General features: G+C 38.7%; 1 protein-coding gene across 12 annotated transcripts in view; it reads right to left on the bottom strand.

Moving 5' to 3' along the window:
- The window catches only part of agtpbp1 (ATP/GTP binding carboxypeptidase 1), a 74,836-nt gene that overhangs the window by 45,469 nt on the left and 4,640 nt on the right, over positions 1-24,727 (bottom strand). For all 12 annotated transcript variants that reach the window (XM_061901631.1, XM_061901615.1, XM_061901656.1 and 9 more), the window contains exons 3-5: positions 16,771-16,901; positions 2,639-2,706; positions 19-82 (exon numbers count right to left, since the gene is read on the bottom strand). In XM_061901631.1, coding sequence (XP_061757615.1) covers positions 19-82; positions 2,639-2,706; positions 16,771-16,901 — 263 coding nt within the window. The remainder of the gene's footprint in view (positions 1-18; positions 83-2,638; positions 2,707-16,770; positions 16,902-24,727) is intronic.

A 24,727-nucleotide genomic window follows, 5' to 3' on the forward strand; every position in this document is an offset into this window, starting at 1 on the left:
GACGCTTGGTGTACTCACCCAACGTCAGCAGCTCACTGAGTATGCACAGGATGTTCAGGGTGGTCTGGGAGTCCCGGGTGCTCTGTCCAGTATCACATGATCACAAATTAACGCTCAATTAAGCGCAAACCAATTACAAATGACTTAACTATGAAGCTATTTAACAAATGTTTAAACAGATGTTATATAAGTATATTTGAAATTCTTCACAGGAATATTATGACACAATCCATTGTAAAGTTTGTCATAGTGTAAAACATGTAAATTAAATTACACCGATATAGACGTACTTAGTCTAAAAAGTCTACTTATATGAAAAATTCCTTCAAAAGGCACGCACAATTTGACGGTTAAAATAGATTCAAAACAAATTTCCTTACAGTTAGTTAGTTGTTAGTTAGTTAGTTTTCCATGTGTTCATTATGTTTTTATTATGTGTTTATTATGTGTTCATCATGCGCTTGATGGTGCTGCACAACACCTGGACAAAAAATATTGGCATTAACACTGCTGTGCCTGTAGGTGACAACCTGATGTAGTATTTTATTAACTATAAAAGACGGTAGTAAAAGCATCAATGAGTGCAATGATGTGTATGGAGAGAGTATGGACGGCACGGTTTCAGAAGATCTCCTAAATAATTGGTCAATAGCCCTCATGTGACTACAGGGCGCCATGTTGGACACCAGTTTGGAGCCGCCGCTAAGCGACACTGCACTTCCTTATTACATTTATTTTAATTAAAGATTGAGTGAGCCATGAAGGCTGGAGTGCCAATTAATGACAACAATATACCTTGTGCGAGGTAAGCAAGCATACATGCACATGGGAAACGTGGTATATGTCACTCTCAGCAACAGTGAATTAATAAACTTTGCCTGACAAATCTTTCCTTCAAGATTGCACCTTTTCTGCACTTTTCACTAATAATCCAAACGTAACTACCTGTCATCAATTTTGTAAAAAGCACCATTAGTTCAATATTTAGGTATGGTGATAATAAAATCAGGAAGCCATGCAGACTCGCTGTGCAAAGTGATTACAAAATAATACATTGGAGGCAGACATCACAGTTGACATAATTCACACACAAGTCATGAGTTCTCCGTGATTGTTGAGCCAAAGCTAATGAGGATTTTGGCAAAATGATGGTAATACGTTTTTTTGTTGTTGTTTTGTGTATATTTTTTTAATTTTCGCGCCGTCGAGAGCATGTTAGACAGCCTGCTGGTCACTAAACACTGCATGAATATATAGAGTGCAGTGCATCAAATAAAGCCACAAAATTCCTCCAAAATGATGCTTTGATGAAATAATATGTTTTATTGTATATTTATGAACTGGATTATGTTTAGAACAATATTTAGATTTAATATTTTGGTTTATTTCCTCAGGAAAACAGTGTTTGAACGACTGCTTAGTTGTCCATACGCTCTCTATACACGGCTCTGCATGAGTGGTCTGCATCCATATCTACCTGAGCATGTGGTTTAAAATATCAAGAACAGCACTCAACTGTTGAAGCAAAATTCATACACGTTGATTAGAACAGTATTTTTCAACCAGTCTGGTGTGCTATGGGTGATTATGTAATTTCACTTCATTGGATTAAAAATATTTTTTGCAAACCAGTAATTATAGTCTGCAAATTATGTGTTTTTGTTAAGTGTCGGTGCTGTCTAGAGCTCGGCAGAGTAACCGTGTAATACTCTTCCATATCAGTAGGTGGCAGCCGGTAGCTAATTGCTTTGTAGATGTCGGAAACAGCGGGAGGCAGCGTGAAGGTAAAAAAGTGTCTAATGCTTAAACCAAAAATAAACAAAAGGTGAGTGACCCTAAGAAAAGGCATTGAAACTTAGGTAAGACTATGCAGAACGAAACTAAAACGGAACTGGCTACAATGTATACAAAAACATAATGCTGGACGACAGCAAAGACTTACTGTGAAGCAAAGACGGCATCCACAACGTGCATCCGAACATGACATGGAAAACAACAATGTCCCCACAAAGAAGGATAAAAACAACTGAAATATTCTTAATTGCTAAAACAAAGTAGATGCGGGAAATTTCGCTCAAAGGAAGACATGAAACTGCTACAGGAAAATACCAAAAAAGAGAAAAAGCCACCAAAATAGGAGCCCGAGACAAACACTAAAACACAACACAAAAAAACTCCAAATAAGTCACGCTGTGATGTGGTGACAGTACACCTACTTTGAGACAAGAGCTATAGTGATGCATGTTTAGTTATGGTTTGAATTCATATCCAACAATTGTAACGACTTTTTACTGTCAACTGAGTTTATTTTTTTTATGATTTCTGCTGGTGGTGTGCCTTTGGATTTTTTCAACGTAAAAAAAGGTGCCTTGGCTCAAAAAAGGTTGAAAAACACTGGATTAGAATGAAGCCTGCAGCTCCATAATGCGGACAAAGCAGTTTGCTCCTTACCCTTATTAAAACATGGGTTCTGTTGCTGCTGTCTTGTAACGATATATGTGTTCATAAATGACCAAGTGGTTGAAGAGACTTAGATGCATGGTGAATGTTTTTTAAAAAGTTTAACTTGTTACGAACTTTCAACATTTAATAGAGGTTTTATTTTTCAAGGTAGAAAAGCAGGAAATTTGTGACTGACCTCGAGTGAAGACAGGATGACTTCCATGCCGCTGGTGCCTTTGGACATCACCTCCCTTCCAGTCTTCTCTGTAGGACAAGACACGCAGCAGACAGTTGTGTTATCCACCTGTGGCAAGCGCTCAAGGTATTTCTTTGCTATCACCAATAAATACAGGATCAGCATGTGAATATATTAGATTTATCTCCAACATTCATAATCGACTCAAAAGTCTGGGGACGCCAACAGGAAGTGACAATTTCAAGTTGCTGCACTGGGGGCAATAATGGGTGTCAGTACTCAACCTTCCTAGTTTGACAACCTTTCGGCGTGCAAATGCCAGTTATGTTAACGACTGACGTGCGTAAACACCAAGGAGGCTCCGTAGGAGGGGTGGGGAAGAGGCAATTTTGACCTTTTGGAGACTTTTCGTCGTGCCAGTCTTCTTTAATGGGGACTTATTATTAATTGAATAATTTATGAACTATAAATGTAGTTACAACATTGGATACTCGTGTTAAACAATAACAACGTACCAAATCAAAAGGGTCATGCATTTAGACGTGAGCTTGCAGTTTTGGATGCCTCTGAAAGCTGTGTTTTGTAGTCTTTTTGTCGTCGTTTTGCTAAACTTTAACTTTATAAACAGTTTAAAGAGTAACACTGTGTTTGTTTGACTATTTTCTTAAGTGATTATTTGGTGTACCACTTGATGGAGCCCACCTACCAGTACGAGTTTGAAAAATCACTGGCATAAGCTATAGACTACAGGGGGAGGAGCTTCTCCCCATCTGCTTCAGACTTATGAAAATGTTATGACTGCTGCCTAGAGCCTTGGGTGGTATTCATTCTCGTCTAATGCCCTCCCACCTGTTCTGATGTCTATGAAGTTAATATGCCGTGTTACGTTGTTTTACGACATTTTACACAGGACTGTTGTCAAGATGGACAATTACAAACTTGGATTAGCCACTGTACTCTGGCAGAAAAAGACAGCGACATTGCTGGTTGGCGTTGTTGGTCTGGACACCAGGATGCAGAGCAAGGAAGGTAGAGCGCAGGTAAATGCTCTTCTAATTGAAGTAAAAAATAAAGAAAGTCAGAAAAAAATGGAAGTGTACACAACTTGTGACAAAACACTTGCCAAGGTACAAAACACAATGATCCAGCACAGGAAAGGAGCAAAGGGTAAAAAAAAAAAAATAGGGTAGAATAGGTGTAATTAAAGTAGGTAAGTAAAATGTATTTGTGTAGCACATCTTACAGAGAGATCTCAGAAAGTGCTTCACATGGTTAAATTACAAATAGTACAATCACAACATGATGCAACAACAGAAACATTGAAAAATGAAATAATAAATATGATTTTAAAAATTATATAAAAAGGTGAGCTGGCAGGAAATGGAAAAGAAAGTAAAGGTGCAGCAATAAAGGGAAACTAACCAGATATAACCAAAATAGAAGCACCAGGACAGGAAATGATACAAATCACAGGAAAATAGCAAACACAGTCAAAACTGTCAAGCGAGTTGATAACAGAAGGTAGGATAAGGTTATTTTCATCTAATCGTGACAAGCAGTGACACAAATGCTGCTAAAAGCAGCTTTTCTTATGCAGCTCTGTATCGAGTTGGGAGTGTGCAGGTGTACCTAATGTCGTGTGCAGGTCAATTAACTTTATTTTCAATAGTGTCTGGAAAAAAATGTAGCAGTGATGTTTGTTTTCAATATATATATCCATCCATCCATCCATTTTCTACCGCTTATTCCCTTTCGGGGTCGCGGGGGGCGCTGGCGCCTATCTCAGCTACAATCGGGCGGAAGGCAGGGTACAACCTGGACAAGTCGCCACCTCATCGCAGGGCCAACACAGATAGACAGACAACATTCACACTCACATTCACACACTAGGGCCAATTTAGTGTTGCCATTCAACCTATCCCCAGGTGCATGTCTTTGGAAGTGGGAGGAAGCCGGAGTACCCGGAGGGAACCCACGCATTCACGGGGAGAACATGCAAACTCCACACAGAAAGATCCCAAGCCTGGATTTGAACCCAGGACTGCAGGAACTTCTTATTGTGAGGCAGACGCACTAACCCCTCTGCCACCGTGAAGCCCCAATATATATATATATATATATATATATATATATATATATATATATATATATATATATATATATATATATCTAAACAGTGTACATTTTCTAAAGATAAAACTTGGATACTTTTGAAGAGGGTGGGGTTTGGTTTTATTTGCAATCTAAAGGGAACATCTTACTGACACACGCAAAAGTAGGTTAAAATGTGAAAGGGGAGCAAAATGTACAAATCCAATACATATTGTCTGGGCCACAAGGAAGTCTTTTAAAAATGTATACCAGAGGATGACCCTTCATGAACACAAGCACACAGAAACGGGGCGATTCCAAGAACAAAGAAAGATAAGAACAAACTGTCACCATCATAATCTTTCAAGCTGTACAGGCAATGTAATAACATTCCAACACAGTGTTTCTCAAACTGTGGTACACAGACTACATCTTGTGGTAAAATGATCACTTGTTATACAAACCCCGTTTCCATATGATTTGGGAAATTGTGTTAGATGTAAATATAAACAGAATAAAATGATTTGCAAATCATTTTCAACCCATATTTAGTTGAATGCACTAAAGTGACAAAATGTTTGATGTTCAAACTCATAACTTTATTATTTTTTTGCAAATAATAATTAACTTAGAATTGCATGGCTGCAACATGTGCCAAAGTAGCTGGGATAGGGCATGTTCACCACTGTGTTACATCACCTTTTCTTTTAACAACACTCAATAAATTGTTGAAGCTCTGAAAGTGGAATTCTTTCCCATCCTTGTTTTATGTAGAGCTTCAGTCATTCAACAGTCCTGGGTCTCCAACAGTCCTGGGTCTCCGCTGTCGTATTTTAGGCTTCATAATGCGCCACACATTTTCGATGGGAGACCAGGTCTGGACTGCAGGCGGGCCAGGAAAGTACCCACACTTTTTTTTAATGAAACCTAGCTGTTTAAACACGTGCTGAATGTGGCTTGGCATTGTCTTGCTGAAATAAGCAGGGGCGTCCATGAAAAAGACGGCGCTTAGATGGCAGCATATGTTGTTCCAAAACCTGTATGTACCTTTCAGCATTAATGGCGCCTTCACAGATATGTAAGTTACCCATGCCTTGGGCACTAATGCATCCCCATACCATCACAGATGCTGGCTTTTGAACTTTGCGTCGATAACAGTCTGGATGGTTCGCTTCCCCTTTGGTCCGGATGACACAATGTCCAATATTTCCCCAAAAATTTTGAAATGTGGACTCGTCAGACCACAGAACACTTTTCCACTTTGCTTCAGTCCATCTTAGATGATCTTGGGCCTAGAGAAGCCAGCGCCGTTTCTGGATGTTGTTGATAAATGGCTTTTGCTTTGCATAGTACAGCTTTAAATTGCACTTACAGATGTAGCGACAAACTGTATTTAGTAGGGCTGTGAATCTTTGGGTGTTCCACGATTTGATTCAATATCGATTCTTGGGGTCACGGTTCGATAATAAATCAATTTTTTTCGATTCGATTCGATTCTCGATTCAAAAACGATATTTTTCCGATTCAAAACGATTCTGTATTTATTCAATACATAGGATTTCAGCAGGATCTACCCCACTCTGCTGACATGCTAGCAGAGTAGTAGATTTTTTTAAAAAAAAGCTTTTATAATTGTAAAGGACGATGTTTTATCAACTGATTGCAATAATGTAAATTTGTTTTAACTATTAAATGAACCAAAAATATGACTTATTTTATCTTTTTGAAAACATTGGACACAGTGTGTTGTCAAGCTTATGAGATGCGATGCAAGTGTAAGCCACTGTGACACTATTGTTCTTTTTTATTATTTTTATAAATGTCTAATGATAATGTCAGTGAGGGATTTTTAATCACTGCTGAGCTGAAATTATAATTAATATTGATACTATTGTTGATAATATTCATTTTTGTTTCATTACTTTTGGTTTGTTCTGTGTCGTGTTTGTCTCCTCTCAATTGGTCTGTTTATTTCAGTTCTGAGTGTTGCTGGGTCAGGTTTGGTTTTGGAATTGGATTGCATTGTTATGGTATTGCTGTGTAGTGGTTTGTTGGATTAATTAAAAAAAATAAATAAATAAATAAAATAAAACAATTTAAAATAAAAAATCGATTTAAAAAAAAAAAAGAGAATCGATTCGAATCGATTTTTCCCCACACCCCTAGTATTTAGTGACAGTGGTTTTTTGAAGTGTTCCTGAGCCCATGTGGTGATATCCTTTAGAGATTGACGTTGTTTTTTTTGTTGTTGTTTTTTTGACGTTGGTTTTTGATACAGTGACGTCTGACGGATCGAAGGTCACGGTCATTACGTGGAGTGATTTCTCCAGATTCTCTGAACCTTTTGATGATATTCTGGACCGTAGATGTTGAAATCCCTAAATTTCTTGCAATTGCACTTTGAGAAACGTTCTTAAACTGCTTGACTCATTTGCTCACGCAGTTGTGGACAAAGAGGTGTACCTCGACCCCATCCTTTCTTGTGATGGACCGAGCATTTTTTGAGAAGTTATTTTTATACCCAATCATGGCACCCACCTGTTACCAATTAGCCTACACACCTGTGGAATGTTCCAAATAAGTGTTTGATGAGCATTCCTCAACTTTATCAGTATTTATTGCCACCTTTCCCAACTTCTTTGTCACGTGTTGCTGGCATCAAATTCCAAAGTTAATGATTATTTGCACAAAAAAAAAAGTTCATTAGTTTGAACATCAAATATGTTGTCTTTGTAGCATATTCAACTGAATATGGGTTGAAAATGATTTGCAAATCATTGTATTCCATTTATATTTACATCTAACACAATTTCCCAACTCATATCGAAACAGGGTTTGTAGTACAGTGTTTCATTTTCCTGTGTCTCTGTTTAAACTGTGTGTTATGTTACAATGGCCAAAATAATGAATATACTTGTTAAATAAAACATTTGCCCTGTTTTTATTAAATGTTCATGCCTACTACGCCACTGTATTTTAATGTTGGTCATTATGGCGGTACTTGGAGAGCAAAAAGTCTTCTGATGTAGTATTTGGTGAAAAAATTGGAGAACCACTGTTCTAACATATTAGGAGGTCATAAATTGGCCACCTCTCATTGGCCTGACATTTTTATTAATATTGTATTCTTACATTTAAATTATTCAAAACATTTTATAAATAATAAGTTCATCAGAAAGGCGTAATGTGAAGATGATTTGTTAGCATTCCTGATTAAAAAAAGTTGTAAATGATGTATGGTTTGAAGTTTTGCACAAGGTGTATATTTATATGTGCACAGATAAAAAACAACCTCACACACTAAATATAAATGTAACAGAATGCTTATTAATATGGTGGTATTTTGCAGAGGTGTACAACTTCCCGAGCATAGGGAGCTGTTCCTTACATTTTTCTATCAGGTTTTCCCGCCACTCCCTCAACTACTGTACCTACCATAATAAAGAACTTGCTCAAATAATACAGAATACAAAAAAGCTCACTTTAAAGATGGTGGAAGTTAAATATTGCTAAGCCTACCTGGAGAGTCGAAGTGGCCTTCATAGTATTTCCTGCTGTAGCGGTGCTCCATCTTTATATACTTAAGAAAAAAATGTTTGCTGATTGTAGCCACAAAGCAGCATGTAGCGACTTTACAGAAAAACCTTCACTTGTTGCTGCCGCCCTTGTTCTTCCTCTCTTGTAATACTTTTGAACATGAGAACCTCAGTCTAGCAAAGTCCAGCATGCGGTTTACAGTTACTCCTGGCTCACGGCCCGCGCCATATAATGTGTTGTGTGTGTGTGTGGCTGTGTGCATGTGTGATGATGAGGGAGGAACAGCTGACAGACAGGGAAGAAAGTCGTGGTGCACACTGGACAAGGAGGATGGGTTTACATGCAGGACGAATGGTAAACAGGAAATTACTTTTAGACCTTCACCCCAGATCACACCTCACTCCAACCCACTTCTCCAAAGCGGGCTGGCTCAGGGTGGAGGACAAAGTAAAACAAATTGCACTGAGCCTAGTCTATAAAATATGCTACACCTACCTGATACCTAAGTACATGTCAAACTACTTCCTTAAGGTAAATGACCACCATAACCACAACACCAGGGGGAGCTCCACAAACCACGTTAAACACAGATTCCGATCCAACAAAGGTCTTTACTCATTCTCGTTCTATGCCACACCAATGTGGAATGCACTCCCAACAGATGTAAAAGTAAGTGCATCTCTATCCTTCTTCAAAACCACACTAAAACAACACCTCCAGGCAACTTCAACCCTTTACTAATACCCTCCTCCATTCACATCCCATCTCCCTGGATTGTAAATAACCTAACGTAAATAATCAAATGTATTTGTAATGTATATACTTGTTCTTATGCTATCTGAACTCACTATGTTCTCTTCTCGCTGTACATATCCTACTAAGTAAGACCTACACTGTTTGAATGTCCATTTCTCTGTTGATGCAATTGTTGATGACTGAAGTACTGATATCAACCGAAGCTCCTCATCCCACCCCCCGGATTGTAAATAATGTAAATAATTCCATGTATATACTATGATGATTAACTTGTGTGATGACTGTATAATGCTGATAGTATAGACCCCGACTTAAACAGTTGAAAAACTTATTCGGGTGTTACCATTTAGTGGTCAGTTGTACGGAATATGTACTGAACTGTGCAATCTACTAATAAAAGTTTCAATCAATCAATCAATCAATCAGCCATAGAAGAGGAAATGTAAACTCAGCATCTCATGAAAGCGGTTACTTTGATTTGTCAAGGGATATTACTGTAGGAGATATACTTTAGTGTAGTCTGTGTACAGCTTGTATTATAGTAAGCATCCTCTGCAGTGGACATTTGTGATTCTCACAACATGGGTATTATGTCCCCGCAGAATGTGTAACTCTGATACAGTTATGATCAAAATTATTCAACCCCCACACAATTTTGGTGTTTTAGCAAGTTGGACATTTATTCCGTATTTTGTTTATAGCCATATCAAATAAAGATGTGTCAAATAGACGAATGCAACTTAAATTGTAACACTGTATTTTACAAAATACCAAAAAAGGAAATTTTTCTTAATATCTCATTGACAGAATTATTCAACCCCCTTGTTACATGCATCTTTAGTACTTAGTAGAACACCCTTTGGCAGTAATTACATCCTTCAAACGTGATACATAACCGGACACAAGCTTCTTGCAACGATCTACAGGTATTTTAGCCCATTCCTCTTGGGCAAAGGCCTCCAGTTCATTCATATTCTTGGGCTTGCGTGCTGCAACTACCTTCTTCAAGTCCCACCACAGGTTTTCTATAGGATTTAGGTGTGGTGACTGTGAAGGCCACTCCAGAGTCTTCCAGCCCTTCTTTTGCAACCACTTTGATGTTGATTTGGAGGTATGCCTGGGATCGTTGTCCTGTTGGAAGGTCCAACGTCTTCCAAGCCTCAGCTTCGTCACTTACTTCATGACATTTCCAGCTAATATATCCTGGTAGGAAATATAATTCATAATGCCTTGAACACGCTGGAGATTCCTGGTACCTGAGGCAGAGAAACAGCCCCAGAGCATGATTGACCCCCCACCATGCTTAACAGTAGGCAAGGTGTTATTCTCTTTGTAAGCTTCATTTTTTTCTCCTCCAGACATAACGTTGATTCATAGGCCCAAAGAGTTCCACTTTTGTCTCATCACTCCATAGAACAGTTTCCCAAAACCTTTGGGGTTTGTCCAGATGATTTTTGGCATACTGGAGTCTATTTTCTTGTGCCTGGTAGTCAGAAGTGGTGTGCGCTTGGGAGTTCTGGCATGGAGGCCTTCATCTCGTAGTGCGCGCTTTATTGTCTGGGACGAAACCTGCGTTGCCCCCTCTGCAATGTCCTGTTGTAGTTCCTCAGCTGTTACCCGGGGGTTTTTCACCACTGTACGCTTCAAATACCGGACAGCAGTTGCACACAGCATCCTCTTTCTGCCACGCCCAGGTAGTGTTTCCACTGTGCCTTTAGCTTTAAACTTGCGAATTATGCTCCCAACTGTGTCTCTTGGAATGTGTAATTTCTTTGCTCTTTTCTTATATCCATATCCTTTCTTAATAGGAGAAATGACCTCCTCTCTTGACTTCTTTGACCACTCCCTGGACTTCACCATGTTGCAAATACACCATTGACCATCTACAAGAAGCTGTGCGTCAGTCTTTTTCAATCAGTTTAATTGTTGCTCGTTATGGTTCTAATCACATTTACAGGGGTTTTTAACACCTGCTTGAAAAGACCTTATTCAAATTCTGTTCTTAAGAGTTATGATCTTCAAGGGGTTGAATAATTTTGTCAATGAGATATTAAGAGAAATTACACTGTTTGGTATGTTACAAAATATAATGTTGTAATTCAAGTTGCGATTGTCTATTTAATTCATCTTTATTTGATATGACTATAAACAAAATACAGAATAAATGTCCAACTTGCTAAAACACCAAAATTGTGTGGGGGTTGAATAATTTTGATCACAACTGTTAAAGAAATAGACCAAGACCAAATATCAACTGCACAGGATGCCGTTTCTCCGAAGGATATTTACTTAAAAATATCTATGGATTAGGTAATTTTCAGTGCTACTATACATACAGTGGCTACAGAAAGTATTCAGACCCTTAGAAATGTTTCACTCTTTGTTTCATTGAAGCCATTTGCAAAAAAAAAAAAAAAGTGAATTTTATTTCTCATTAATTTACACTTAGCACTACATGTTAACACAAAAAACAGAAATGTAGAATTTTCAATGGGAGACAGGTCTGGAGTACAGTCTCGTCTAGTCTAGGCACACTTTTACTATGAAGCCACGCTGTTGTAACACGTGGCTTGGCATTGTCTTGCTGAAATAAGCAGTGGCGTCCATGATAACGTTGCTTGAATGGCAACATATGTTGCTCCAAAACCTGTATGTCCCTTTCAGCATTAATGGTGCCTTCACATATGTGTAAGTTACTCATGCCTTGGGCACTGATACACCCCCATACCATCACAGATGCTGGCTTTTGAACTTTGCGCCTATTACAATCCGGATAGTTCTTTTTCTCTTTGTTCCGGAGGACACACAGTCAAGTATGTTCAAATGCTACGTGAAATGTTACGTGATACATTACAAGTTTTGACAGATAGAGACAGTTTGACCCTGAAATGTATTATGTTCGCATCGAGATGTTCCATTCTGTTGTCATTATAATTAGGGATGTCCGATAATATCGGACAAATGCTTTAAAATGTAATATCGGAAATTATCGACATCGGTTTCAAAAAGTAAGATTTATGACTTTGTAAAACGCCACTGTGGTCACGGACGTAGGGAGTGGTACAGAGCGCCAATAAACATTAGAGGCACCTCCTTAACGTGCCAGCCCAGTCACATAATATCTACGGCTTTTCACTCACACAAGTGAATGCAACGCATAGTTGGTCAGCAGCCATACAGGTCACACTGAGGGTGGCCGTATAAACAACTTTAACACCGTTACAGATATGCGCCACACTGTGAACCCACACCAAACAAGGATGACAGACACATTTTTGGAGAACATCCGCATTGTAACACAACATAAACACAGCAGAACAAATACCCAGACCCCCTTGCAGCACTAACTCTTCCGGGATGCTAAAATATACACCCCCCGCTACCCCTTACCCCCCCACACCACAACCCCGAACCCCGTCCCTCTCAACCTCCTCATGCTCTCTCAAGGAGAGCATGTCCCAAATTCCAAGCTGCTGTTTTGAGGCATATTAAAGAAAATAATGCACTTTGTGACTTCAGTAATAAATATGGCAGTGCCATGTTGGCATTTTTTTTTCCATAACTTGAGTTGATTTATTTTGGAAAACCTTGTAACATTGTTAAATGCATCCAGCGGGGCATCACAACAAAATTAGGCATAATAATGTGTTAATTCCACTACTGTATATATCAGTATCGTTTGATATCGGAATCGGTAATTAAGAGTTGGACAATATCGGAATATCAGATATTGGCAAAAAAGCCATTATCGAACATCTCTAATTATTATTGTTATTGTCAAAAAGCAAATATTAACCATCCATCCATCCATCCATCCATCTTCTTCCGCTTATCCGAAGTCGGGTCGCGGGGGAAGCAGCCTAAGCAGGGAAGCCCAGACTTCCCTCTCCCCAGCCACTTCGTCCAGCTCTTCCCGGGGGATCCCGAGGCGTTCCCAGGCCAGCCGGGAGACATAGTCTTCCCAACGTGTCCTGGGTCTACCCCGTGGCCTCCTACCGGTTGGACGTGCCCTAAACACCTCCCTAGGAAGGCGTTCGGGTGGCATCCTAACCAGATGCCCAAACCACCTCATCTGGCTCCTCTCGATGTGGAGGAGCAGCGGCTTTACTTTGAGCTCCTCTCGGATGGCAGAGCTTCTCACCCTATCTCTAAGGGAGAGCCCCGCCACACGGCGGAGGAAACTCATTTCGGCCGCTGGTACCCGTGATCTTATCTTTTCGCTCATGACCCAAAGCTCATGACCATAGGTGAGGATGGAAACGTAGATCGACCGGTAAATTGAGAGCTTTGCCTTCCGGCTCAGCTCCTTCTTCACCACAACGGATCGGTACAACGTCCGCATTACTGAAGACGCCGCACCGATCCGCCTGTCGATCTCACGATCCACTCTTCCCCCACTCATGAACAAGACTCCTACGTAGGTACTTGAACTCCTCCACTTGGGACAGGGTCTCCTCCCCAACCCGAAGATGGCACTCCACCCTTTTCCGAGCGAGAACCGTGGACTCGGACTTGGAGGGGCTGATTGTCATTACGGTCGCTTCACACTCGGCTGCGAACCGATCCAGTGAGAGCTGAAGATCCTGGCCAGATGAAGCAATCAGCACCACATAATCTGCAAAAAGCAGAGACCTAATCCCGCGGCCACCAAACCGGAATGCCTCAACGCCTTCACTGCGCCTTGAAATTCTGTTCATAAGTGTTATGAAAAGAATCGGTGACAAAGGACAGCCTTGGCGGAGTCCAACCCTCACTGGAAACGTGTCCGACTTACTGCCAGCAATGCGGACTAAACTCCGACACTGATCATACAGGGAGCGGACCGCCACAATAAGACAGTCCGGTATCCCATACTCTCTGAGCACTTCCCACAGGACTTCCCGAGGAACACGGTTCGAATGCTTTCTCCAAGTCCACAAAGCACATGTAGACTGGTTGGGCAAACTCCCATGCACCCTCGAGATCCCTTGCTTGCTATATCCAGCTGTAACTTATGTTCCTCGCGCACTAGCTCAGGCTCCTTCGCCCCCAGTGAGGTGACGTTCCACGTCCCAAGAGCTAGCTTATGTAGCCGAGGATCGGACCGCCAAGTGCCCTGCCTTCGGCTGCCGCCCAGCTCTCAATGCACCCAACCTCTATGGCCCCTCCTATGAGTGGTGAGCCCATTGGAGGGACCCACGTTGCCTCTTCGGGCAGGCCCGGCCACCAGACGCTCGCCATTGTGCCCCAACTCCGGGCCTGGCTCCAGATCGGGGCCCCGGTGACCCGGTGACCCGCGTCCGGGCGAGAGAAATCTGAGTCTATTACGTTGTAATTCCATTGAAGTCTTTGAGCTGCTCTTTGTCTGATCCCTCACTTAGGACCTGTTTGTCCTGGGAGACCCGACAAGGGGGCATGAAAGCCCCCGGACAACATAGCTCCTAGGATAATTGGGACACGCAAACTCCTCTACCACGATAAGGTGGCAACTCAGAGAGGAGAAAAAAAATATTAATCAGTTAATGCAAATAACAATATTGTTTTTTCCCCACCATTGATTAAGAAAATCCCAATTTTTAGTCTCTCTCTAATTCTAGTCAATAAATAAGTAGTGGTTACGCAAATTATGGGCACAGGACAGGTACCAAATTTTACATTTGAAGAATACCTCTAATATACTGTGTTTTTTTAATTCTTCAATTTTTGGCAAGTTTTTCCTCATCATATAACTACGGTATTTATTTTTTTTATTAACAAATATGTTTTTACTCAATAGTATGTCATGTTGTTTTACTCATGATATCACACATATACATAATTACTTTCTTCTAATAACAATCTAAATGTACTATCATAATATTTCTTCTCTCAATATTTTGACCCAGTCCTGTAATAGTATGCATTTATAACTCCAACTAAAAAAATAATACATTTACAATAAAATCCACCCATCCATCCATTTTCTGCCACTTATTCCCTTTGGGGTAGCAGGGGGCGCTGGTGCCTATCTCAGCTACAATCGGGCGGAAGGCGGGGTACACCCTGGACAAGTCACCAACTAATCGCAGGGCCAACACAGATAGACAGACAACATTCACACTCACATTCACACACTAGGGACAATTTAGTGTTGCCAATCAACCTATCCCCAGGTGCATGTCATTGGAAGTGGGAGGAAGCAGGAGTACCCGGAGGGAACCCACGCGTTCACGGGGAGGACATGCAAACTCCACACAGAAAGATCCCGAGCCCGGGATTGAACCCCAGACTACTCAGGACTTTCGCATTAGGAGGCAGACGCACTAACCCCTCTTCCACCGTGAAGCCCTACAATAAAATCACAACCGCATATCTATTGTCGTACTTCTATAATTTCTTCTCTTTTTTCATAGTTTGGGGTTAAAGCTGAAGCTAGTATATATACCGTAGTTGCGTGAAAGACTGCTGTATTGTAATGCATGGTACTCACCACTAGAGGTCAGTGCATAACAATAGTACAGGCGTTCTCAAATGGGGGTACGTGTACCCCTGGGGGTACTTGAAGGTATGCCAAGGGGTACGTGAGATTTTTCAGAAAATATTTTAAAAATAGCAACAATTAAAAATGCCGTTATAAATACGGTATGTTTATTGAATAATACTTCAAGAAAATATGAATGTAAGTTCATAAACTGTCAAAAGAAATGCAACAATGCAATATTCAGTGTTAAAGTTTTCTTTTTTTGTGAAGAAATGTTTAGAATTAAGTTCAAGAATCCAGACGGATCTCTATTGCAATCCCCAAAGAGGGCACTTTAAGTTGATGATTAATTCCATGTGTAGAAATCTTTATTTATAATTGATTCACTTGTTTATTTTTCAAGTGAAGTGAATTGTGAAGTGAATTATATTTATATAGCGCTTTTCTCAAGTGACTCAAAGTGCTTTACATAGTGACACCCAATATCTAAGTTACATTTAAACCAGCGTGGGTGGCACTGGGAGCAGTTGGGTAAAGTGTCTTGCCCAAGGACACAACGGCAATGACTAGGGTGGCGGGAGCGGGAATCGAACCTGCAACCCTCAAGTTGCTGGCACGGCCACTCTACCAACCGAAATATGCCGCAACAAGTTTTTCGTTATTTTTATATCTTTTTTTCCAAATTTTTCAAGAAAGACCACTACAAATTAGCAATATTTTGCACTGTTATACAATTTAACAAATCAGAAACTGATTACATAGTGCTGTATTTTACTTTTGTATTTCTTTTTTTCAACCAAAAATGATTTGCTCTGATTAGGGGGTAATTGAATGAAAAAAATGTTGACAGGGGGTACATCACTGAAAAAAGGTTGAGAACCACTGCAATAGTACAAGTAGGGTGTGCACTCCTTTCCACCTTTAATTTTCTGAATGCATGCATTATTATTTCAGCTTGTCCTCACTATTTTACGCTAATGTCCATTCCACTATTTCAGGCTATGTGTGTGTGAGTGTGTGTGTGTGTGTGTGTGTGTGTGTGTGTGTGTGTGTGTGTGTGTGTGTGTGTGTGTGTGTGTGTGTGTGTGTGTCCACTATTTGAGGCTTTGTGTACTGTCTGCGGCCACTATTTGGGGTCTGCCTGGCTGTAGGACACAAAAATGTTCACACCCTTCACATTTTTAAGCACCTCACGTGTGTGTGTGTTGCTGCTTCCTAGAGGGAAACCAGAAGCTCAGGTTTCTCATGTGTTTTCTTTCCTTTTTCCATCAATGCACACTACGCCCTGCTGAACAACGTCACCGCTCACCTTGCGTCTGTATGAGGTGAAGAAGCTTGGAGGTGATCTGCCGGCTCGCTTCGGGGTCCTTCAACATAGAGTCGCCGGTCATCCTCTCTAGTTGGGCCAGTAGTATTTGCACTTTGGAGGTACTGGGAACACTGTAAAGTCAAGTTAGGGCAGAGTATAGATGTTTTAATGGTAATAAGTGTTCCTAAATGCATCAACTTCCACATTTGTTGGCTCCACTTTGGAGAAAAGATGGTCAGCGTTCAAGTTACGGCTTTTTATTGACGTCATTAAAAAAACGTTCATCCTCATTAACGTAATAACTGCCACGAACTAGATGAACCCACCATGTACCTGTATACCCTGCCATTACTAAAGGTAAGCTTTGAGGCCAAAAGAAGCTAAAGAAACAGGCTTTGCTACACATCCTAAAACAAAGTCAACTATCCATCAGTTAGAGCAGGCCTGGGCAATTATTTGGGGACCAGTATATCTATTTTTAGGAACACTAGTACAAAACCTCACAATAATGTCTGATTGAAGCTAAAACCATTATGAAAGACCACCTTAAAACACTGAATATTGACAAAATATGAATGTCACACCACACCCCCTTTCGATCGACATATTTTACAATCAAGTTAAACGCAACAAAAATGCAACAAACAGTGAAATATGAACCAACCTACAATCTGATATTTGCCGAATTCCCCCAGGGATCAATAAAGTACTTTCTATTCCTTGCGAGCCATCTAGCGGCTAATGTCCCAGTCAGAGTGCTTAAAAAGTAGAAAGTATCATTACCAGTAGAGGATATGCTACCCTACGCACCATAGGACAGGTGTGTCCAAACTACGGCCAACGATACGTATACATATACACACACACACACATATATATATATATATATATATATACACACACACACATATACATACATATATATATATATATATATATATATACACACACATATACACATATATATATATATAATATATATATATATGTATGTATATGTGTGTGTGTGTATATATATATATATATATATATATATATGTGTATATGTGTGTGTATATATATATACACACACACACACACACACACACACATATACATATATATATATATATATATATATATATATATATATATATATATATATATATATATATATATATATATATACATATACATACAAACCCCGTTTCCAAATGAGAAATTGTGTTAGATGTAAATATAAACAGAATACAATGATTTGCAAATTATTTTCAACCCATATTCAATTGAATATGCTACAAAGACAACATATTTTATGTTCAAACTGATAAAAAAAATTTTTTTGCAAATCATTAACTTTAGAATTTGATGCCAGTAACACGTGACAAAGAAGTTGGGAAAGGTAGCAAATAATACTGATAAAGTTGAGAAATGCTCATCAAACACTTATTTGGAACATCCCACAGGTGTGCAGGCTAATTGGGAACAGGTGGGTGCCATGATTGGGTACAAAAGCAGCTTCCATGAAATGCTAAGTAATTCACAAACAAGGATGGGGCGAGGGTCACCAATTTGTAAGCAAATTGTCGAACAGTTTTAGAACAACATTTGTCAACGAGCTATTGCAAGGAATTTAGGAATTTTACCATCTACGGTCCGTAAAATCATCAAAAGGTTCAGAGAATCTGGAGAAATCACTGCACGTAAGCGATGATATTACGGACCTTTGATCCCTCAGGCGGTACTGCATCAAAAACCGACATCAGTGTGATGTCACCACATGGGCTCAGGAACACTTCATAAAACCACTGTCAGTAACTACAGTTGGTCGCTACATCTGTAAGTGCAAGTTAAAACTCTACTATGCAAAGCGAAAGCCATTTATAAACAACACCCAGGTACGCCGCCGGCTTTGCTGGGCCCGAGCTCATCTAAGATGGACTGATGCAAAGTGGAAAAGTGTTCTGTGGTCTGACGAGTCCACATTTCAAATTATATTTTGAAACAGAGGACGTGGTGTCCTCCAGAACAGAGAGGAAAATAACCATTCGGATTGTTATAGGCGCAAAGTTCAAAAGCCAGCATCTGTGATGGTATGGGGGTGTATTAGTGCCCAAGGCATGGGTAACTTACACATCGGTGAAGGAATCATTAATGCTGAAAAGTCCATACAGGTTTTGGAGCAACATATGTTGTCATCCAAGCAACGTTATCATGGACGCCTCTGCTTATTTCAGCAAGGTCAAGCATTACAACAGCGTGGCTTCGTAGAAAAAGAGTGCGGGTACTCTCCTGGCCCGCCTGCAGTCCAGACCTGTCTCCCATAAAAAATGTGTGGCGCATTATGAAGCGTAAAATACGACAGCGGAGACCCCGGACTGTTGAACTACTGAAGCTCTACATAAAACAACAATGGGAAAGAATTCCACTTTCAAAGCTTCAACAATTAGTTTCCTCAGTTCCCAAACGTTTATTGAGTGTTGTTAAAAGAAAAGGTGATGTAACACAGTGGTGAACATGTCCTTTCCCAACTACTTTGGCTCGTGTTGCAGCCATGAAATTCTAAGTTAATTATTATTTGCAAAAAAAAAATAAAGTTTATGAGTTTGAACATCAAATATCTTGTCTTTGTAGTGCATTCAATTGAAAAAGGGTTGAAAAGGATTTGCAAATCATTGTGTTCAGTTTATATTTACATCCAACACAATTTCCCAACTCATATGGAAACGGGGTTTGCGCACGCATTCACGCACACGCACGCACACGCACACACACACGCACACAAACCCACACACGTAACCTATTTTGAAATCATTATATTATGATGAATGTGTCCAATAACATAACGTGATATATATTGTTATCACAAGAGGCTGCAATATATTTTGCGATACAGATTTTAGGTCATATCCCCCATCTCTACGCCCCAGTCTCCACTTTGCTGGAGCAGCCCTCAGTCTCTTCTAGGATAAAATCTCCCAAGAGCAGCCAATATGCCAAAAAATAAACTAAAGAAGATCTGTGTTCTTCTAAGAGGGAAAAGTGACAATATATGCAGTAATAGTGCTTTTATCGAATTGTGTATTGTTGTGGTGGTCAACGACGAGGCATTTTGCTATCCAGTTGCTGCACAATGACTCACACATCCACAGTTTACAAGATGAAACTTAATACAGACAATACATCAACAGCTCTTGCAACAAAACCTGAATTAGAACCGCATGAGGGGAGGATTTATTGCAAGACTACAACATTGTAACTCACACGAAACATACGCTTTGACACATCACGTACATGAAGGATGCATATAGAACTAACAGAGCACACGGTTAAATATAAAAGCACCCGGGGGACCATCAGTAAGTTAGCCAACGCGGTTCAAGCTTGGGGTCAAAGGTGACGTGTTGGTACAGCAACATCAAACATGGGAAAAAAGTCTGTGATTGTACCCAGTGGAGCTCCATGCTTCCTCGAGTATGTCCTTATAAAGACAGAGCGCAGAGAGTGCACACAAAGGACAGTAGAAAAGAAAAAATACAGACAAAAAGAAAATCCATAGAGGATTAAATACAAGCCTAAATAAACACGCTACATATCTCACAGTCCAGAGACTACTCGTCACACAATAGAAAAATAAAAGTTACATTACAAGGAAGTACAAATACTACCAAAAGAAGGAATCTTTTTAATAAAATAAATGTAATATTAAGACAAAATAGGTATTTTCCATACTGAGTGAATGCCTAAATTTTCACAACATAAATTATAATTATTATTTTCTTGTAATATTAAAAATGTTGACAAAAATATATATTACATTGTATTTGTGTATATCAACTTTGTCTGATAACATTGAGGTTTAATTTTCATTTAATTTTTTTCTCGTAATGAAAAATATTATTTGAATTTTTTTGTATCTTTTTTAATTTTTCTCAAAACAAGAAACACAACATAATTGTTTTTATGTAACTTTTTTTTAAATAATTGTGCTCCTGTAAAATGACAGTTTTTTGTCATTATAATACAAACATACTCTCATAAAGTTATGAAAGTTACATTTTTCTTGTTATTTTTCATCTTTTGTTTTTTCCCCACATATTAAAAAATACATTGCAAATTGTCGAATGTGTTTTCCTCCTATTACTGCACCTCCTTACATAGTTATGTTTTAAAATGAATTCCTGTAAAACAACAGCCTTATCTCATATTACTAATTTATTCTTGTGAAAAATGTATTTACTTTCGTGACTATTTTGTGTTTTTTTTCTCATATTAAAAAAATATATTTCTGAAATGCATTTTATTTCTCAAATTATTACAAAATATTTGATTATAAATACTTTATTTTTTTATTTTATTTTTTTACTGTGATTTTATTTTTTCTCAAAAATAATGACATATTAATACAAACATATCCTCATGAAATTTTGAGGGTTTTATTTTTCTTGTGACAATATTGTATTTTTTTCTCATATATTTCATATTTCTCATACATTACAGCGCCATTCTAATGGTTGCATGAGCTCCTGTGTGCCCTCCTTTTTGTCCTTGATGTTTCCCTCTTGTTTTCATATGTTTGGGGTTTTTTTTGCCTTATTTTTTGTGGACTTTTTATATCTGCCCTGCAACTACCTAATTTCTCCATTGTGGGATAAATAAAGTCTATTATATCCTATCCTACATATTCTTGTAAATTGTTTTATTCCTCATTACTACAATTCTTTATATTGTTACTTTATAAAATGCAGTCCTGTAAAATGGCAGCTTTTTCCCATATATTACTAATTCCTTCTTGTAAATTGTAAATAATATTTTTAGGCTCTTTCACATAGTATTACAATGTATTTTCTGTAAATACATATTTTTTTTAATCTAATTTTCAATTTTGACTTTTTCATTTATTCTCAAAAAAATGACAGCTTCTTCTTGTATTATTTTTATGTGATTTTTTTACAATAGTATTCCCATGAAATGACAGTATTCAACCGTATTCTCATGAAACTATGAGGGGTTTATTTTTGTAGTGACCATCTTGTGGATTTTTTTCTCATAAATTATAATAAATTATTGTTTGTTTGTTTTTTCCCATATTACTACCCTTTTTATATTGTGAGTTTTTATTATGCATTCCTCTAAATTGACAGTGTTTTCCAGAGGTGGGACCAAGTCATTGTTTTGCAAGTCACAAATAAGTCTCAAGTCTTTGCCCTCGAGTCTCGAGTCAAGTCCCAAGTCAAGACAGGCAAGTCCCGAGTCAAGTCCAAAGTCAAGACTGGAAAGTCTCAAGTCAAGTCCCAAGTCCTGCATTTTGAGTTTCGAGTCATTTCAAGTCCTTTTAACCCCAGACTAAAATATTTACACTGATTGTGTATGCTTTTAAAACGCTGTATGTATTTATTATTTAAAAAAAAAAATTGTGCTGACATTGCACTTCATAATAGCACTATTGACCAGTTATTTTAAACATTTAACTCATTCCTTTACAGAATGAACACAATTGTAATTATTTGCACAAAGGTGTTAACATTGTATTTCCATGGCATATTGCATTGTAACTAGTTCCATAGCAGTTTCTATCCTGTTCTTACCTTATCTCATTGATCTCATCTCATATTGTATGTGTGTTGATGTGTGCGTAAACATGAAAAACATAACTACATGAAAATAACAAGGAACAGAGTTGTAGTTTTTAGATTTCACGGCCCTATGGAATATGTACACATATTCTTTATATAGTATACATTTTAACTGACCTTGATTTGACTATGTTTGTCTTTTTGTAGGTGGCTAAAATATGCGGTGCTGCTGACCACCGTATAACGTTACGTTGCCGTGTGTGATACATTGACTAACGTAACATTTTGAGTGGGTACCTCATGCAACCCTGCTTAAAAAAAAACACTTGACAAAAAGTATGAATAAGGTAGCGAACTGCAGTGGACGCAACAGATTGTCGTGTTTGCAATGACGTTATAACCATAGACATATTATAAGTAGACGCAGCATTGGCTGCTGTGACGTGAGCAATTTGGGCGCCATCATGAAGTGGTGATGAGGAGCCGGCAAGCAGCCTAAACTGACAATTGACAGGTAGCAAACAAAGATGCTGGTCTGGTGTTTAGCGTTTTCCTGCTTTAATAAGTGGACTGTTGAAAATAGGAATCGGGGGATTACTTTTCACAAGTAAGATTGAACATTAACATGATTGTATTTTGTGAAAAGAATATTACCACAGAGTGGAAAGGAACAAAGATCTTCAATTTGTACGTGAAAATCACAAAGAAATCTTCTGGGGGAGGATGACGCCCCTACAAGTATTTGGTTTACAAACTTTCAGCCCCACCTAAAACAAAATTCACCAGCCGCCACTGATTATGATGCATTCTCATTTTAAGCAAAGTATAAGACAATGCTTTCTTAACAGTATAATTGTAACCAGGAATAAGTCTTCAAGTAACAATATTCAAATACTAACATTGTTGGGTAAGACAGAATTTGCTTTTATTCTGAATCCAGTGAAACAGATTTGTGGTTTTAGCTGATATAAAGACTTTCAGGTGTTTATATATGTTTATGTTTAAGTATTTTGCAGACGCTTTTATCCGAAGCAACATACATGAAAAATACATATAAAACAATCACTGTAAACATGATCATTTAAGGGAAGAATGTAATACAAAATATTAATACAAAGTGTCAAGACAGAATAAACTCTCTGCTGTTGCAGCAACAGAGATACAGTATATAAGATATATAGATATCTTATGTATTTATACATTGTTTATGTAGGATATATGCATGTATATATAACCTAATCATATTGTTTCTTTGCCTTAAAAATAGCTGACCGTTTTTTTCCCCCTTTTTGGGATTATTATTCCCAGTTTTGATCTTGGACGTCTGCTCACTTATAGCATATAAGAATATTCCACTACTGTTAAGCAAACAATGAACACGCCAAAAAATGTGTCTTTTATCATAGTTACACGAATGAAAAAAAAAGCGCGTGAATATCAGTGGTATTCAGTGAGGTAAAATGAATTAAATGCGCTGACAGTTCATTGCTCCTGCCAAATGAATTGCACTGAGTGGAGGGGATCACCACTCCAAGATGGCGGCCCCGCGTCACGTCAGCGCCAGTAGGCAGTAGCGCTCGATGTTGCGTACCCTTATACGATGTCTATTTTCATAACGTTAGCAGTGAGTTTAGAGCCTCACTGGTTTAACTAAACAGCAAATAAAAGTTACATTACTCAGCCAATAAATGTTAACTTACATTCAAAACGTACCCTTCTTTGTGCATCTTCAAATGTCGAACGAAGTTGGAAGTTGTTGCGTCTCTGTCTGTAATCTTCGAACGAACCGTATGCTTTGCATACTGGAATTCGTTTTTTGTTGACCAAGTCGTAGTTTTAATACCCGAACGAAACAATTTTTGGCATCATTTTTCCTCCTTGGCGTGTTGTAGGAGAGCTCTTCTTCGTTGGTTTTCATGCAATTTGATTGGCTGAATGCTGTGTGACGAAAATAATGTGGATTTAATTTGATTGGCTGTTGTTCTGACAGGTAGCGCACAGGCTGTCATCGCAGACACGCTGACAGACACGGACAGATACGGAACGCTCCTGAATAACTTTTTAATCATTGGGTTTTGGGGAAGGTAGCAAGTCATGTCAAGTCAAAAGGCTCAAGTCCAAGTCAAGTCACAAGTCATTGATGTTAAAGTCTAAGTCGAGTTGCAAGTCTTTTTACATTTTGTCAAGTCGAGTCAAAAGTCATCAAATTCATGACTCGAGTCCAAGTCATGTGACTCGAGTCCACACCTCTGGTGTTTTCTCATAATATTACCAATTTATTATTGTACGATTCAGAAGTTTTTTCATGAACGGGACAAACGGTAGGAAATGGATGGAGGGATGGACTTTTTATAATGCATTCCTCTAAATTGACAGCATTTTCTCATAATATTACCAATTTA

The sequence above is a fragment of the Nerophis ophidion genome, linkage group LG01, assembly GCF_033978795.1.
Source record: "Nerophis ophidion isolate RoL-2023_Sa linkage group LG01, RoL_Noph_v1.0, whole genome shotgun sequence".
NCBI classification, from domain to species: Eukaryota; Metazoa; Chordata; class Actinopteri; order Syngnathiformes; family Syngnathidae; genus Nerophis; species Nerophis ophidion.